Here is a 14,348-nt window from a genome sequence, read left to right on the forward strand (position 1 = left end):
TATTCCAGCCTGGGTGCCAAGTCTGTCTCTGCTCTCTTGAAAACTCCTTTTGACAGACTGGCACCCTGGCTAGGCCTATTCCATATCATAATGATAACCTACAGCCAAATTGACAATACATGCTCTTTTTTCAAATGGAGGAATTTGGAGGAAAACCATTTACCATGCTTTTAAAAATGCAAGTCTGTAGGGATTTTCTGTCGGATTGAATTACTTTTACACAATTAAAATTCATTTAATGCCTTATCCTGATTAAGATTTGCATAATTCATGTTTCCATTTATTCTGCACTGTAAAGCCACGCCTAAAATAGACCAAGTGCTGAAAGTGGCACAAGTCTAATTACAATGTAGTAGGCTAATTAAGAACAATTGATGCTGTATGTGTGTGTCACATATGAGCTACAAAATAGGTTTCCTTTCCACACAGAATGAATAACATGGTATTGAAATTGTCCATCAGTGCCCTCTCAAAGTCATGGCATTGTGCACTAGGCCTACATTGGCTTGTAGAGAAAGGTAGCAATTGCCTTATAGTTTAAAAATAGACATAGAATGTTTAACATCATGTTAATTACATGTTGTAACATATGAACTATTGGAATGATTAGCTTACTTTATAGGCTATTGTTTGAATGTGTAATAAAACTGACTTGTTCATAACTTGATGAACCTCAAAACAGAGGTAGCCTAGCCTACAATCAATAGGCCCTAATGATGCTATAAAGTAAGTTGGAAAGCCTGTTAATTAATACGGTCATTGGGGTAGTAGTCTACTAGTTCATTTACTTGAGCTCAAAGCCCCTCTCCCTCATCAGTGGCAGTGCTGCCACCTTGTGTCAGTTGGTAATGAACACAATGTGGAATGCATCTCATATTTCAATCAAAACTTTGAGACATCCTACAAAGAATGATTTTAACACATCGGTACCCTATTTGTATTTGTAATATATTCTGCCTTCAAGTTGGCCTGTATGGATGAAATAGAAATAGCAACAATTTAGCAACAAATTCAAAGATTTTACTGTTATAGTTCATATGAGGAAATCAGTCAATTGAAATAAATTCATTAGTCCCTAATCTATGGATTTCACATGATTGGGAATACAGATATGCATCTGTTGGTCACAGATTCCTTCAAAAGAAACGGGCCTCACAATGGGCTTCAGGATCTTGTGATGGTATTTTTGTGCATTCAAATTGCTATCGATAAAATGCAATTGTGTTCGTTTTCCGTAGGTTATGCCTGCCCATACCATAACCCCACCGCCTCAATGGTGCACCATGTTCACAACGTTGACATCAGCAAACTGCTCACCCACAAGACGCCATACATGTGGACGCCATACATGTGGTCTGCAGTTGTGAGGCCGGTTGGACGTACTGCCAAATTCTCTAAAACAACTTTGGAGGCGGCTTATGGTAGAGAAATTCATATAAAATTGTCTGGCATGCCAATTGCACGCTCCCTATTAACTTGAGACATCTGTGTTGTGACAAAACTGCACATTTTAGAGTGGCCTTTTATTGTCCCCACACAAGCTGCACCTGTGCAATAATCATGCTGTTTAACCAGCTTCTTGATATGCCACACCTGTCAGGTGGATGGATTATCTTGGCAAAGGAGAAATGCTCACAGGTATGTAAACAAATTTGTGCACAGAATTAGAGAGAAATATACTTTTTGTGCTTATGAACATTTTCTGGGATATTTTATTTCAGCTCATGAAACATGGAACCAACAATTTACATGTTGCATTTATATTTTTGTTCAGTGTCGATGGATGTGGTGTGTAAGTGTGGTTAAAGGAGAGAGAGCATTTAGCACAATGTGTTGCTCGCCAGCTTGACATATGCATTTGAAGGCTGTTCTTAGTCATCCCATCTAGCCCTTCTGTCCAGACTAGTAGGGCAGTGCGGGGGATGGGGTTCTGCAACTTAGTCACAGAGAATTTTGTTTATTTCGTAAATCTGAGATAGTCCATGAAATGTTACATTTTGTATGGTATGTATTTGTTTGTGTCCATCAGCCATTTCGTATGATCTGTTACGAATTACAATTAATATTCTATGTTACAAATTTTAAAAACGTACAATATGAATTTGCAGAACATATGATATGTTATGAATTCTAGCTAGGTGACTAACATTAGCTAGCTGGCTAACGTTAAGTAGGGTAGGGGTTAGAGTTAAGGTTAGTCTTAAGTTTAAGAGTTAGGGTTAAGGATATGGTTAGGGTTAATCTTAGGAAAGGGTTAGCTAACATGCTAAGTAGTTGTAAAGTAGCTAAAAAGTAGTATGTAGTTGAAAAGTTGCTTAGTAGCAAAAATGCAAAAAAAAATCCTGATGAGATTTGAACTCGCAACCATCGGGTCGCTAGACACCCACCCATGTTAGACGCTCACCCATCCTCCCTGACCAACCACCCTACTTTCATTTTTGTCTTAAGTAACCAGCTGTCTTATGTAACCATACCAACTTAACATATCACACTAATTTGGGTGTCCCAGATAAACTTGAATTAATCTATGAAACCAGGCTGGGTGAAGACACAACGCGTGATAGAGAGACACAGCTGGAGACCCTGGACCTAGAGACATCGAAAGGGTGAGGTAAAATTAATTTAATATTGGATATTCAGTGGATATATATTCTCGTCAATAGCTATTGAACAAAGCATGCCATGACTAGGAAAATGCTATATTCTGAATTAGGGGGAGATGGAGAACAATCCACACATGTACTGTAAATACACACTACCATTCAAAAGTTTGGGGTCATTAGAAATGTTCTTGTTTTTTAAGGAAAAGCAATTTTTTTTACCATTAAAATAACATCAACTTGATCATAAATACAGTGTAGACATTGTTAATGTTATAAATTACTATTGGAACTGGAAACAGCAGATTTTTTTATGGAATTTCTACATAGGCGTACAGAGACCCATTGTCTGCAACCATCACTCCTGTGTTCCAATGGCACGTTGTGTTAGCTAATGATCAATTAGCCTTTTAAAATGAAAAACTTGGATTAGCTAACACAATGTGCCATTGGAACACAGGAGTGATGGTTGCTGATAATTGGCCTCTATATGCCTATGTAGATATTCCATAAAAAATCAGCCGTTTCCAGCAACAAAAATAATTTACAACATTAACAATGTCTACACTGTATTTCTGATCAATTTGATGTTATTTTAATTGACTTTAAAAAATATATAAAAATCAAAAACAAGGACGTTTCTAATACAGTACAATTCAAAAGTTGAGACACCTACTCATTCAGGTGTTTTTCTTAATTTAGACTATTTTCTACATTGCAGAATAATGGTAAAAACATCAAAACTATGAAATAACACATATGGAATCATGTAGTAACCAAAAAAGTGTAAAACAAATCAAAATATGTGTTATATTTGAGATTCTTCAACGAAGCCACTCTTTGCCTTGATGACAGCGTTGGACACCCTTGGCATTCTCTTAACCTGACTGCCCTTGACCAGCACAAAAACATCCTGTGGCGTACATCATTAGCATCGAATAGCCCCCGCGATATGCAACTTTTCAGGGAAGTTAGGAACCAATATACACAGGCAGTTAGGAAAGCAAAGGCTAGCTTTTTCAAACAGAAATCTGCATCCTGTAGCACTCTACGCAGACGACACCATTCTATATACTTCCGTCCCGTCCTTGGACACTGTGTTAATAACTATCTAACCTCCAAACGAGCTTCAATGCCATACAATACTCCTTCCGTGGCCTCCAACTGCTCTTAAATGCTAGTAAAACCAAATGCATGCTTTTCAACCGTTCGCTGCCTGCACCCGCACGCCTGACTAGCATCACCACCCTGGATGGTTCCGACCTTGAATATGTGGACATCTATAAGTACCTAGGTGTCTGGCTAGACTGTAAACTCTCCTTCCAGACTCATATCAAACATCTCCAATCGAAAATCAAATCTAGAGTCGGCTTTCTATTCCGCAACAAAGCCTCCTTCACTCACGCCGCCAAACTTACCCTAGTAAAACTGACTATCCTACCGATCCTCGACTTCGGCGATGTCATCTACAAAATTGCTTCCAACACCCTACTCAGCAAACTGGATGCAGTTTATCACAGTGCCATCCGTTTTGTCACTAAAGCACCTTATACCACCCACCACTGCGACCTGTATGCTCTAGTCGGCTGGCCCTCGCTACATATTCGTTGCCAGACCCACTGGCTCCAGGTCATCTACAAGTCCATGCTAGGTAAAGCTCCGCCTTATCTCAGTTCACGATGGCAACACCCACCCGTAGCACGCGCTCCAGCAGGTGTATCTCACTAATCATCCCTAAAGCCAACACCTCATTTGGCCGCCTTTCATTCCAGTTCTCTGCTGCCTATGACTGGAACGAATTGCAAAAATCGCTGAAGTTGGAGACTTTTATCTCCCTCACCAAATTCAAACATCTGCTATCTGAGCAGCTAACCGATCGCTGCAGCTGTACATAGTCTATCGGTAAATAGCCCACCAATTTTTACCTACCTCATCCCCATACTGTTTTTATTTATTTACTTCTCTGCTCTTTTGCACACCAATATCTCTACCTGTACATGACCATCTGATCATTTATCACTCCAGTGTTAATCTGCAAAATTGTAATTATTCGCCTACCTCCTCATACCTTTTGCACACAATGTATATAGACTCTCTTTTTTTCTACTGTGTTATTGACTTGTTAATTGTTTACTCCATGTGTAACTCTGTGTTGTCTGTTCACACTGCTATGCTTTATCTTGGCCAGGTCGCAGTTGTAAATGAGAACTTGTTCTCAACTAGCCTACCTGGTTGTAACGGCGTTCGTCTGTTGAATGAAGAGAGTCGGACCGAAATGCAGCATGGTGGTTACTCATGATCTTTAATAAAGAAAACAGCGATACATGAAATAACTGTGAGAAACAAAACAACAAACAGAACGTGAAACTATACAGCCTATCTGGTGAATACACAAAGACAGGTACAATCACCCACGAAATACAACGCGAACTCAGGCTACCTAAATACGGTTCCCAATCCGAGACAACGAGAAGCACCTGACTCTTAATTGAGAACCGCCTCAGGCAGCCAAGCCTAACAACACCCCTACTCAACCGCAATCCCAATAATACAAAACCCCAATACGAAATACAACACATAAACCCATGTCACACCCTGGCCTGACCAACTATATAACGAAAACACAAAACACATTGACCAAGGCGTGACAGAACCCCCCCCCCCTAAGGTGCTGACTCCCGGACGCACCTCAAAAGCATAGGGAGGGTCCGGGTGGGCGTCTGTCCATGGTGGCGGTTCCGGCTCGGGACGCGGACTCCACTCCATTAATGTCCTTGTTCCTCCCCTTCGCGTCCTGGGATAATCCACCTTCTCCACCGACCATGGCCTAATGGTCCTCACCCAGATCCCCCCATAACTGAGGGGCATCTGACAGAGGGGCATCTCGGGACAGAGGGGCATCTCGGGACAGAGGGGCATCTCGGGACAGAGGGGCAGCCCAGTACTGAGAGTAAGCCCAGTACTGAGAGGAGGCTCAGTACTGAGAGGAAGCTCAGTACTGAGATGAAGCTCAGGCAGGTAGTCGGCTCCGGTAAATCCTGGCTGGCTGGCGGAACTGGAAGATTCTGGTTGACAAGCAGATCTGGAAGATTCTGGTTGTCAGGCAGATCTGGAAGAGACTGGTTGTCAGGCAGATCTGGAAGAGACTGGTTGTCTGGCAGATCTGGAAGAGACTGGTTGTCGGGCAGATCTGGAAGAGACTGGTTGTCGGGCAGACCTGGAAGAGACTGGTTGTCGGGCAGATCCTGGCAGCCTGGCGGCGCTGGGCAGACTGGCGACGCTGGGCAGACTGGGAGCACTGGCGGCGCTGGGCAGACTGGGAGCACTGGCTGCTTCATGCAGCCTGACAGCTCTGGCTGCTTCATGCAGACTGACAGCTCTGGCTGCTTCATGCAGACTGACAGCTCAGGCTGCTCCGAACAGGTAGGAGGCTCCGGCAGCGCAGGAGAGGAGACAGGCTCTGGCTGCGCTGAACAGGCGGGAGACTCCAACAGCGTAGGAGGGAAGGAAGGCTCTGGCTGTGATGAAAAGGCGGGAGACTCCGACAGCGTAGGAGGGAAGGAAGGCTCTGGCTGTGATGAACAGGCGGGAGACTCCGACAGCGTAGGAGGGAAGGAAGGCTCTGGCTGTGTTGAACAGGCGAGGCGCACTGAAGGCCTGGTGCGTGGTGCTGGAACTGGTGGTATTGGATTGAGGACACGCACAGGAAGCCTGGTGCGGGGAGCTGCTACCGGAGGACTGTTGTGTAGAGGTGGCTCTGGATAGACCGGACCGTGCAGGCGCACTGGAGCTCTTGAGCACCGAGCCTGCCCAAGCTTACCTGGCTCGATGCCCACTCTAGCCCGGCCAATAGGAAGAGCTGGTATGTGTTGCAGCTGGCTCTGCACCCGCACTGGAAACACCGTGCGCTCCATAGCATAACACGGTGCCTGCCCGGTCTCTCCAGCCCAACGGTGAGCACAGGGAGTATGCGCAGGTTTTCTACCTGGCATAACTATTCTCCCTTCTAGCCCCCCCCCCCAATAATTTTTTTGGGGTGACTTTCCGGTTTCCAACCGCGTCGCCGTGCTGCTTCCTCATACCTGCGCCTCTCCGCTTTAGCTGCTTCTATTTCCTCCTTGGGACAGCGATATTCTCCCGGCTGCGCCCAGGGTCCTTTACCGTCTAATTCCTCCTCCCATGTCCAAATCTCCAAATGGTGCAGTCTCTCCCACTGCAACTGTTCTTCCCGATTAACAGGGAGAGTAGGCTCAGGTCTGACTCCTGACTCAGCCACTCTCTCTCTGCGCTTTCCTCCGTTACTTTCCGTTTTCGCTCTGTATAGCCGTGCTTTCCTTCTCGAATCCATACGTCTATAGCCCTCCTCGCATTGCTGCAGCGAATCCCAGGCGGGCTCCTGCACTCTCTCTGGGTCGTCCGCCCACCTGTCGATTTCTTCCCACGTCGTATACTCCATGCCATTGATATCCATAACGTCCTCTCTTCGCTTCTCCTGCTGCCTGTTAACACGCTGCTCGGTCCGTGAGAGGTGGGTGATTGAAGAGAGTCGGACCGAAATGCAGCGTGGTGGTTACTCATGATCTTTAATAAAGAAAACAGCGATACATGAAATAACTGTGAGAAACAAAACAACAAACGGAACGTGAAACTATACAGCCTATCTGGTGAATACACAAAGACAGGTACAATCACCCACGAAATACAACGCGAACTCAGGCTACCTAAATACGGTTCCCAATCCGAGACAACGAGAAGCACCTGACTCTTAATTGAGAACCGCCTCAGGCAGCCAAGCCTAACAACACCCCTACTCAACCGCAATCCCAATAATACAAAACCCCAATACGAAATACAACACATAAACCCATGTCACACCCTGACCTGACCAACTATATAACGAAAACACAAAACACATTGACCAAGGCGTGACACTGGTTAAATAAAGGTGAAATGTATATATATATTTTTTAAAACTGCTTCACCTGGAATGCTTTTCCAACAGATTTGAAGGAGTTCCCACATATGCTGAGCAGTTGTTGGCTGCTTTCCTTCACTCTGCGGTCCAACTCATCCCAAACCATCTCAATTGGGTTGAGGTTTGTGATTGTGGAGGCCAGATCATCTGATACAGCACTCCATCACTCTCCTTCTTGGACAAATATCCCTTACACAGCCTGGAGGTGTGTTGGGTCATTGTCCTGTTGAAAAACAAATGATATTACCACTAAGTGCAAACCAGATGGGATAGATCATCGCTGCAGAATGCTGTGGTAGCCATGCTGGTTAAATGTTCCTTGAATTCTAAATAAATCTCAATCACCAGCAAAGCACCTCCACACCCCCTCCATGCTTCACGGTGGGAACCACACAGGTGGAGATCATCTGCGTCTCACAAAAACAGTCTAATGTTCATTGCTTTTGTGTTTCTTGGCCCAAACAAGTCTCTTCTTCTTATTGGTGTCCTTCAGTAGTGGTTTCTTAGCAGCAATTTGACCATGAAGGCCTGATTCACTCAGTCTCCTCTGAACAGTTGATGTTGAGATGTGAAGCATTTATTTGGGCTGCAATTTCTGAGGCTGGGAACTTTAATGAACTTGTCCTCTGCAGCAGAGGTAACTGTGTCTTCCTTTCATGTGGCGGTCTTCATGAGAGCCAGTTTCATCCATAGCGTTTGATGGTTTTTGCGACTGCACTTGAAGAAACTTTCAAAGTTCTTGAAATGTTCCGTATTGACTGACCTTGAAGTAAAAATGGACTGTCATTTCTCTTTGCTTATTTGAGCTGTTTTTGCCATAATATGGACTTGATATTTTACCAAATAGGGCCACCTTGTCACAGCACAACTGATTGGCTTTAACAAATGAACTTTTAACAAGGCACACGTGTTAATTGAAATGCGTTCCAGGTGACCACTTCATGAAGCTGTTTGAGAGAATTCCAAGATTGTGCAAAGCTGTCATGAAGGCAAAGGGGTGGCTACTTTGAAGAATCTCAAATATAAAATCTAAAAAATATATAAATACTTTTTTGTTTACTACATGATTCCGTTGTTATTTCATAGTTTTGATGTCTTCACTATTATTCTACAATGTAGAAAATAGAAAAAATAAAGAAAAACCCTTGAATGAGTAGGTGTGTCCAAGCTTTTGACTGATACTGTATACAGTGGGGCAAAAAAGTATTTAGTCAGCTACCAATTGTGCAAGTTCTCCCACTTAAAAAGATGAGAGAGGCCTGTAATTTTCATCATAGGTACACTTCAACTATGACAGACAAAATGAGAAAAAAAATCCAGAAAATCACATTGTAGGATTTTTAATGAATTTATTTGCAAATTATGGTGGAAACTACTCCAGCTGATGCTTGGCATTGCACATGGGGATGTTAGGCTTGTGTGCGGCTGCTCGGTCATGGAAACCCATTTCGACAAACAGTTATTGTGCTGACGTTGCATCCAAAGGCAGTTTGGAACTTGGTAGGGAGTTTTGCAACCGAGGACAGACAATTTTTTACTCGTTGTGAGCTTCAGCACACGGCGGCCTGTTCTGTGAGCTTGTGTGGTCTACCACTTCAAGGCTGAGCCGTTGTTACTCCTAGACATTTCCACTTCACAATAACAGCACTTACAGTTGACCGGGTCAGCTCTAGCAGGGCAGATATTTGAAGAACTGATTTGTTGGGAAGGTGGCATCCTATGACTGTGCCACGTTGAGTCACTGAGCTCTTCAGTAAGGCCATTCTACTGCCAATGCTTGGCTAGGGAGATTGTATGGCTACGTGCTTGATTTTATAATCCTGTCAGCAACGGGTGTGGCTGAAATAGCCCGAATCCACTCATTTGAAGGGCTGTCCACATACATTTATGTATATAGTGTATTCATATATAGTATACAGGGCATTCAGAAAATATTCAATATTTTTTCACATTTTGTTATGATGCAGCCGTTTTCTAAAATTGATTAAATTGTTTTTTTCCCCCTCATCAATCTACACACAATACCCCATAATGACAAAGAAAAAAAAAAAATTGTTTTGCAAAATTATTAAAAATAAATAACTTTTTACACATTTACATAAGTATTCAGACCCTTTACTCAGTACTTGGTTGAAGCAACTTTGTCAGTGATTACAGCTTTGAGGTCTTCTTGGGTATGATGCTACAAGCTTGGCACAACTGTATTTGGGGAGTTTCTCCAATCTGCAGATCCTCTTAATCCTCTGTCAGGTTGGGTGGGGAGCATTGCTGCAAAGCTATTTACAGGTCTCTCCAGAGTTCAATCGGGTTCAAGTCTGTGCTCTGGCTGGGCCACTCAAAGACATTCAGAGACTTGTCCCAAAGCCACTCTTGCATTTTCTTGGCTGTGTGCTTATGATCATTATCCTGTTGGAAGGTGAACATTCGCTCCAGTCTGAGGCCTTGGGAGCTTTGGAGCAGGTTTTCATCAAGGATCTCTCTGTACTTTGCTCCGTTCATCTTTCCCTTGATCCGGACTAGTCTCCCAGTCCCTGCCGCTGAAAAACATCCCAACAGCATGATACCGCCACCCCCACGCTTCACCGTAGGGATGGTATTGGCCACGTGATGAGCGGTGCCTGGTTTCTTCCAGAAGTGATGCTTGGCATTCTGGCCAAAGAGAATGCCAAAAATGTGCAAAGCTGTCATCAAGGCAAATGGTGAGAAAAAACAAACAATTGAATAAATTTCGAATTCAGGCTGTTACACAACAAAATGTGGAAGAAGTCAAGGGGTATGAATACTTTCTGAAAGTACTATGAACAAAGTGTACCATGACAATGGAAATGCTATATTCTGAATCAGTGGAGGATGGAGACAATTCCAGGCCTGTTTTTATTACTCTTTTTATATTTTATTTGGGATTTTCAATTGCTCTCCCCTAATTCAGAATTTATGATTTTCATAGCTTGGCTCAATTGGCGAGAGAAAACCGAATATCTAATATAAAACTACTTTTCCCTGGGTCTGTGGGCGTTGCTATCAAATCATTGGTCATTATTACTGTATAGACCGATATCCTCCTGTTCCTTCTCTCACTGTTCTTGGGAATTGCCGGATGCTTTAAAACGTCATCATATTTTTCCTAAATCTAGGCTACAATGCAGGTTTGTTGAATGACATTCTGTTTTTTTGTTGTAGAGCACTGGGCTGTGCATTCTCAGCGATCTTCGGGAGAAATATTGTCCAACAGTTGTTGAACAACCCCGATCAAAACATTGGAATGTATTTGGAAGTTTCATATCGGAAATGAAAGGATACACTTTGAAGTGGACTGTATAATGATTTTTTAGACCTATAGTGGATTATATTTTTCTGCTAAAGTGCTGTAACGAAAAGTGCTATAAAAAATCATAGAAGACCAGCAAGTCAGTCAAAATGCCATGGGAAATAATACTTTGCGGAATTATGCTTTTGCTGAACATGAGAACTTGTGAAAGCTTCCCGAACAAGTTTGATGAGGTCATTGACAAACGTATAGACCCATTAGATTACGTTATCGATCCATTAGATTATGATAGGCTTGAGGATCCGTTTGATAGAAATGTAACCGCTTGTGGTGAGTGCTCACCTGAATTGTGTCCCGTGGCACAAGAATGCAGGGCTGGGCTCATTTTGGACAGTTGTGGTTGCTGCCAAGAGTGTGGAAATCTAGAGGGGCAGACGTGTGATATTGGCGACATTAATGTGTTTTACGGTCTCTGTGGGACGGATCTTCAATGCAAAATTGACGATTTGGATGTTGGAGATGGAGAAGTTGCGGAGCCGCAGTGCGTCTGTCAATCGCAAGATGCGCTCTGTGGTTCCGATGACAGAACATACATGAACAATTGTCAGTTTAAGGAAGCGTACTTCTCAAATTCATCACTCAAGATAAAGCGCAAAGGTCCATGCAAAACAGGTAAATCGCTTATTATGATGCTATGGCTTTGATTTGCGCCTAGTGCTGTCTCAGTCAGTGTACATTTACTCATCTACAGTTATTGCTCATAAACCGTGATTAAATTGGCAGACAGTAGACAAAAGATCACTTGGGGAAACTAACATCATGGCCAAAACAGAAACAAAACCTATTCAATCAATCTGCTAGCGAAATAATCATTAACGTGATAATTTTGCATACAATACACACTTTATTGTTCCATGTAACACTTTGCCACGTGGGGAAAAAAAACTGACACAGACCATGAGTCAATCAGAAAGAGTGCATGTAATATGGATTAGGGCAAAGTGGTTTCCTGTCACCAGTCTTAGATTTTTCTGACAGAGTAGCAAGAGAACTCACTGAGACTGATCCAGAGGAATCTTTACTCCACCCCCAGGTTTGAGGATTTTTGGGCTGGCCTGTACTTCCCGCACAGGCATTGAGAAAGATGTATTGTTTTAACCAGTTCCAGGAGTCAAGCTTGCTGCTCAGGAGCTGTGTGAGAGAGGAATTGGCTCGTAAACAGCCCAACTCTACCTCTTCTTTTTTTTTCAGTGCCGATCATCAAGGTCCCACCCCAGAACCTGGTGAATGTTACGGGTAGTAGCATGGTGTTCCTCTGTGAGGTCTTTGCCTTTCCAATGGCAATGATTGAATGGAAGAAGGATGGCAGAGACATTATTCTTCCAGGAGATGACCCACACATATCTGTCCAGGTGAACCTTGTTTAGAGGCTTCAATCAATGCTTCGAAAACCATCCTCTGCTGTTTCCTTATATATTCTTTAATGTTTCCATCAACATACTTACTTATTGGATGATGCAGAAATATTGGGTGGATTATGCATAGGTCCTTGGTATTTCATTTTATATATTGCGTCATAGAATTATGTACATTAATTCATTCAGTCCTAAACAATAGGCTATGCTTAAACATGTTCTTTGTCTGCGCTGTGCTGGACAGTCTCGGGGTGGTCCCCTGAAGTATGAGCTCTCTAGCTGGCTGCAGATCGAGAAAGCTGGCCTGGCCGATGCTGGCACCTACCGCTGTGTTGCTCGGAACGAGCTCGGCAGTATCTCTGCAATGGCTGTGTTAGGAGTTTTAGGTCCAGGTAATGACAGTTCTAGAGCTTATTTCATTTTTCTTCAGCTGTCACACAAATCTCTCAAAATGACAGACGTGAGATTGACTCCTCTGGTTACGATACTACGTAGGCTAATAACCCCATCTAATACTTTTTCAGAAGAGATGTCCGTCTACTTGACGGAGAACGTGACGGAAATGTTGGAGTATGGCCACTCGGAGAGAGAGTATGATGAGGATTACTACTAGTGATGTCCTCCGTTGTAAAGAATCAGCCCTCACTAACGGAGGTGCTGATGGCATCCTGAAAGTCTTCACAATTGTTGTAGTGTTGCACACGCAGATTTTGTACAACTGTTCAGCTTAACCCCATGTTTTCATCTCTACATCTGTAGTCAAGATGGTGAAAGTGGAGATGTGAACGTGATATATAACAAAAGCATAGGTGAATATGTGTGGAAGTTGATTATGGAAGCGTCTGATCATTCCTGAAGTCTATATTGTACACTATATAGTACTGAAAGCATAAGGAATGAATGTCTCTTCGTTCAAAAGCTGTTCAAACCCATTTTCCTTGTGACTATAAGTCTACATTCCAAAGTGCAGGAAAGTTGTCCTGTTACTGTCTGGTAAAAGGTTTAGCCATCCCCTCAGGATGAACCTGGCATGTGTGCAACCAATATGTGCAACTGGATGTACTCTATGTGGAATGTCTAGGTGCATTGTTGTGTCTCAGAACTGGAATGTACATTTAGCTGGTTTATAGGTTTCTATCTATCGCTGTAATGCTTGGGCAGATGTGTCAGTAAGCCAAGCCCAGCTCTGGTTATGGTGGAGGGAAGCCCACAGATGGTTTTAATGTTTTTGTGCAGCTCAGACATGAAGAGAAACACCATCTCCTTTGTTCTTGTGTCAACAAGGTTCTATTTCCTTTTATAAGAGATTATGGACTACCTTGGACTTGATCTAAATATAGCATTCCTACTACATCTACGCAAAGGAAGCAACATCAGACTAAGAATATTATGAATATATTATGAATATGAATAAACAAATTATATTACAAAGATTTGTTATATTATGCTACTTCTGAATATTACAATATATCAACTCATCTCAAAGGGGATATATGTTTTTCCAAATTATTTATGCTTTCATCTGGATAAAAAATTAAATGTAAAATGCGTACATTTTGAAGCGGTGATGGCTTACTACATACTGTTACTGTTACTGTTACTGTTACTGTTACATATTGCATTCCCAGAAGAAAGAAATATGCAATAAATGAAAAACAGTAATCACAAACAGACTCTGCATGTATTTGCGTGCCAAAGTCCCTTCACCAACACTGACTGTTAAAGTAATTACAGTCATACTGGTGTAAATCAAAGCCATGGTCTGGACCCCTACTCTTGAAATAACCAGACAATATCCCTGTTTGTTTGCTTCCATTTTCTTTTGCTGTGTTATTTCAAGCAGAGCCCATCATTGGAGGAAAACCCCAGTCAAGGAGTAACTCCCCAACTCTTGGAATCCATTTATTTTTAACTGTATGGAAAACTTTTAGATATCAAGAGGATTGTTTGAGGCTCAGATGGGCATGGGGCTTTCAGTTCCCTCGAGCTCGTCTAATATCCTGTCCACTGAAAATACATTACTGGCAAAGGAGGAAAGCAAAAAAGTTTGAGGGAAGCAGTTCAGGTCTGCTTGAAACATAGCTACTTGG

General features: G+C 42.7%; 2 protein-coding genes across 3 annotated transcripts in view; both read left to right on the forward strand.

Annotated features, from left to right (window-relative positions):
* The window catches only part of LOC115111991 (dematin), a 294,338-nt gene that overhangs the window by 132,308 nt on the left and 147,682 nt on the right, over positions 1-14,348 (forward strand). The gene's annotated exons all lie outside the window — the stretch shown is intronic.
* kazald3 (Kazal-type serine peptidase inhibitor domain 3) lies at positions 10,633-13,927 on the forward strand. Of its 2 annotated transcripts, none has more exons than XM_029638598.2 (4): positions 10,633-11,515; positions 12,095-12,255; positions 12,503-12,650; positions 12,786-13,927. In XM_029638598.2, the coding sequence occupies exons 1-4, from the start codon at positions 10,993-10,995 to the stop codon at positions 12,869-12,871; spliced, it is 918 nt and encodes a 305-aa protein (XP_029494458.1). In that variant the 5' UTR covers positions 10,633-10,992; the 3' UTR covers positions 12,872-13,927. The 2 variants fall into 2 exon arrangements, with proteins under 2 accessions (XP_029494458.1, XP_029494457.1); XM_029638597.2 differs by having other exon boundaries at positions 10,634-11,515; positions 12,783-13,927.

The sequence above is a fragment of the Oncorhynchus nerka genome, linkage group LG27, assembly GCF_034236695.1.
Source record: "Oncorhynchus nerka isolate Pitt River linkage group LG27, Oner_Uvic_2.0, whole genome shotgun sequence".
Classification (NCBI taxonomy): Eukaryota; Metazoa; Chordata; class Actinopteri; order Salmoniformes; family Salmonidae; genus Oncorhynchus; species Oncorhynchus nerka.

What these genes read in the sequence shown, in the direction of transcription:
- kazald3 (XM_029638597.2), top strand. Translation starts at nt 10,993, where the DNA reads ATGCCATGGGAAATAATACTTTGCGGAATTATGCTTTTGCTGAACATG. An exon ending in CAAAGGTCCATGCAAAACAG is followed by an intron (nt 11,516 to 12,094) that starts GTAAATCGCTTA and finishes TTTTTTTTTCAG; the next exon opens with TGCCGATCATCAAGGTCCCA. An exon ending in GTTAGGAGTTTTAGGTCCAG is followed by an intron (nt 12,651 to 12,782) that starts GTAATGACAGTT and finishes ATACTTTTTCAG; the next exon opens with AAGAGATGTCCGTCTACTTG.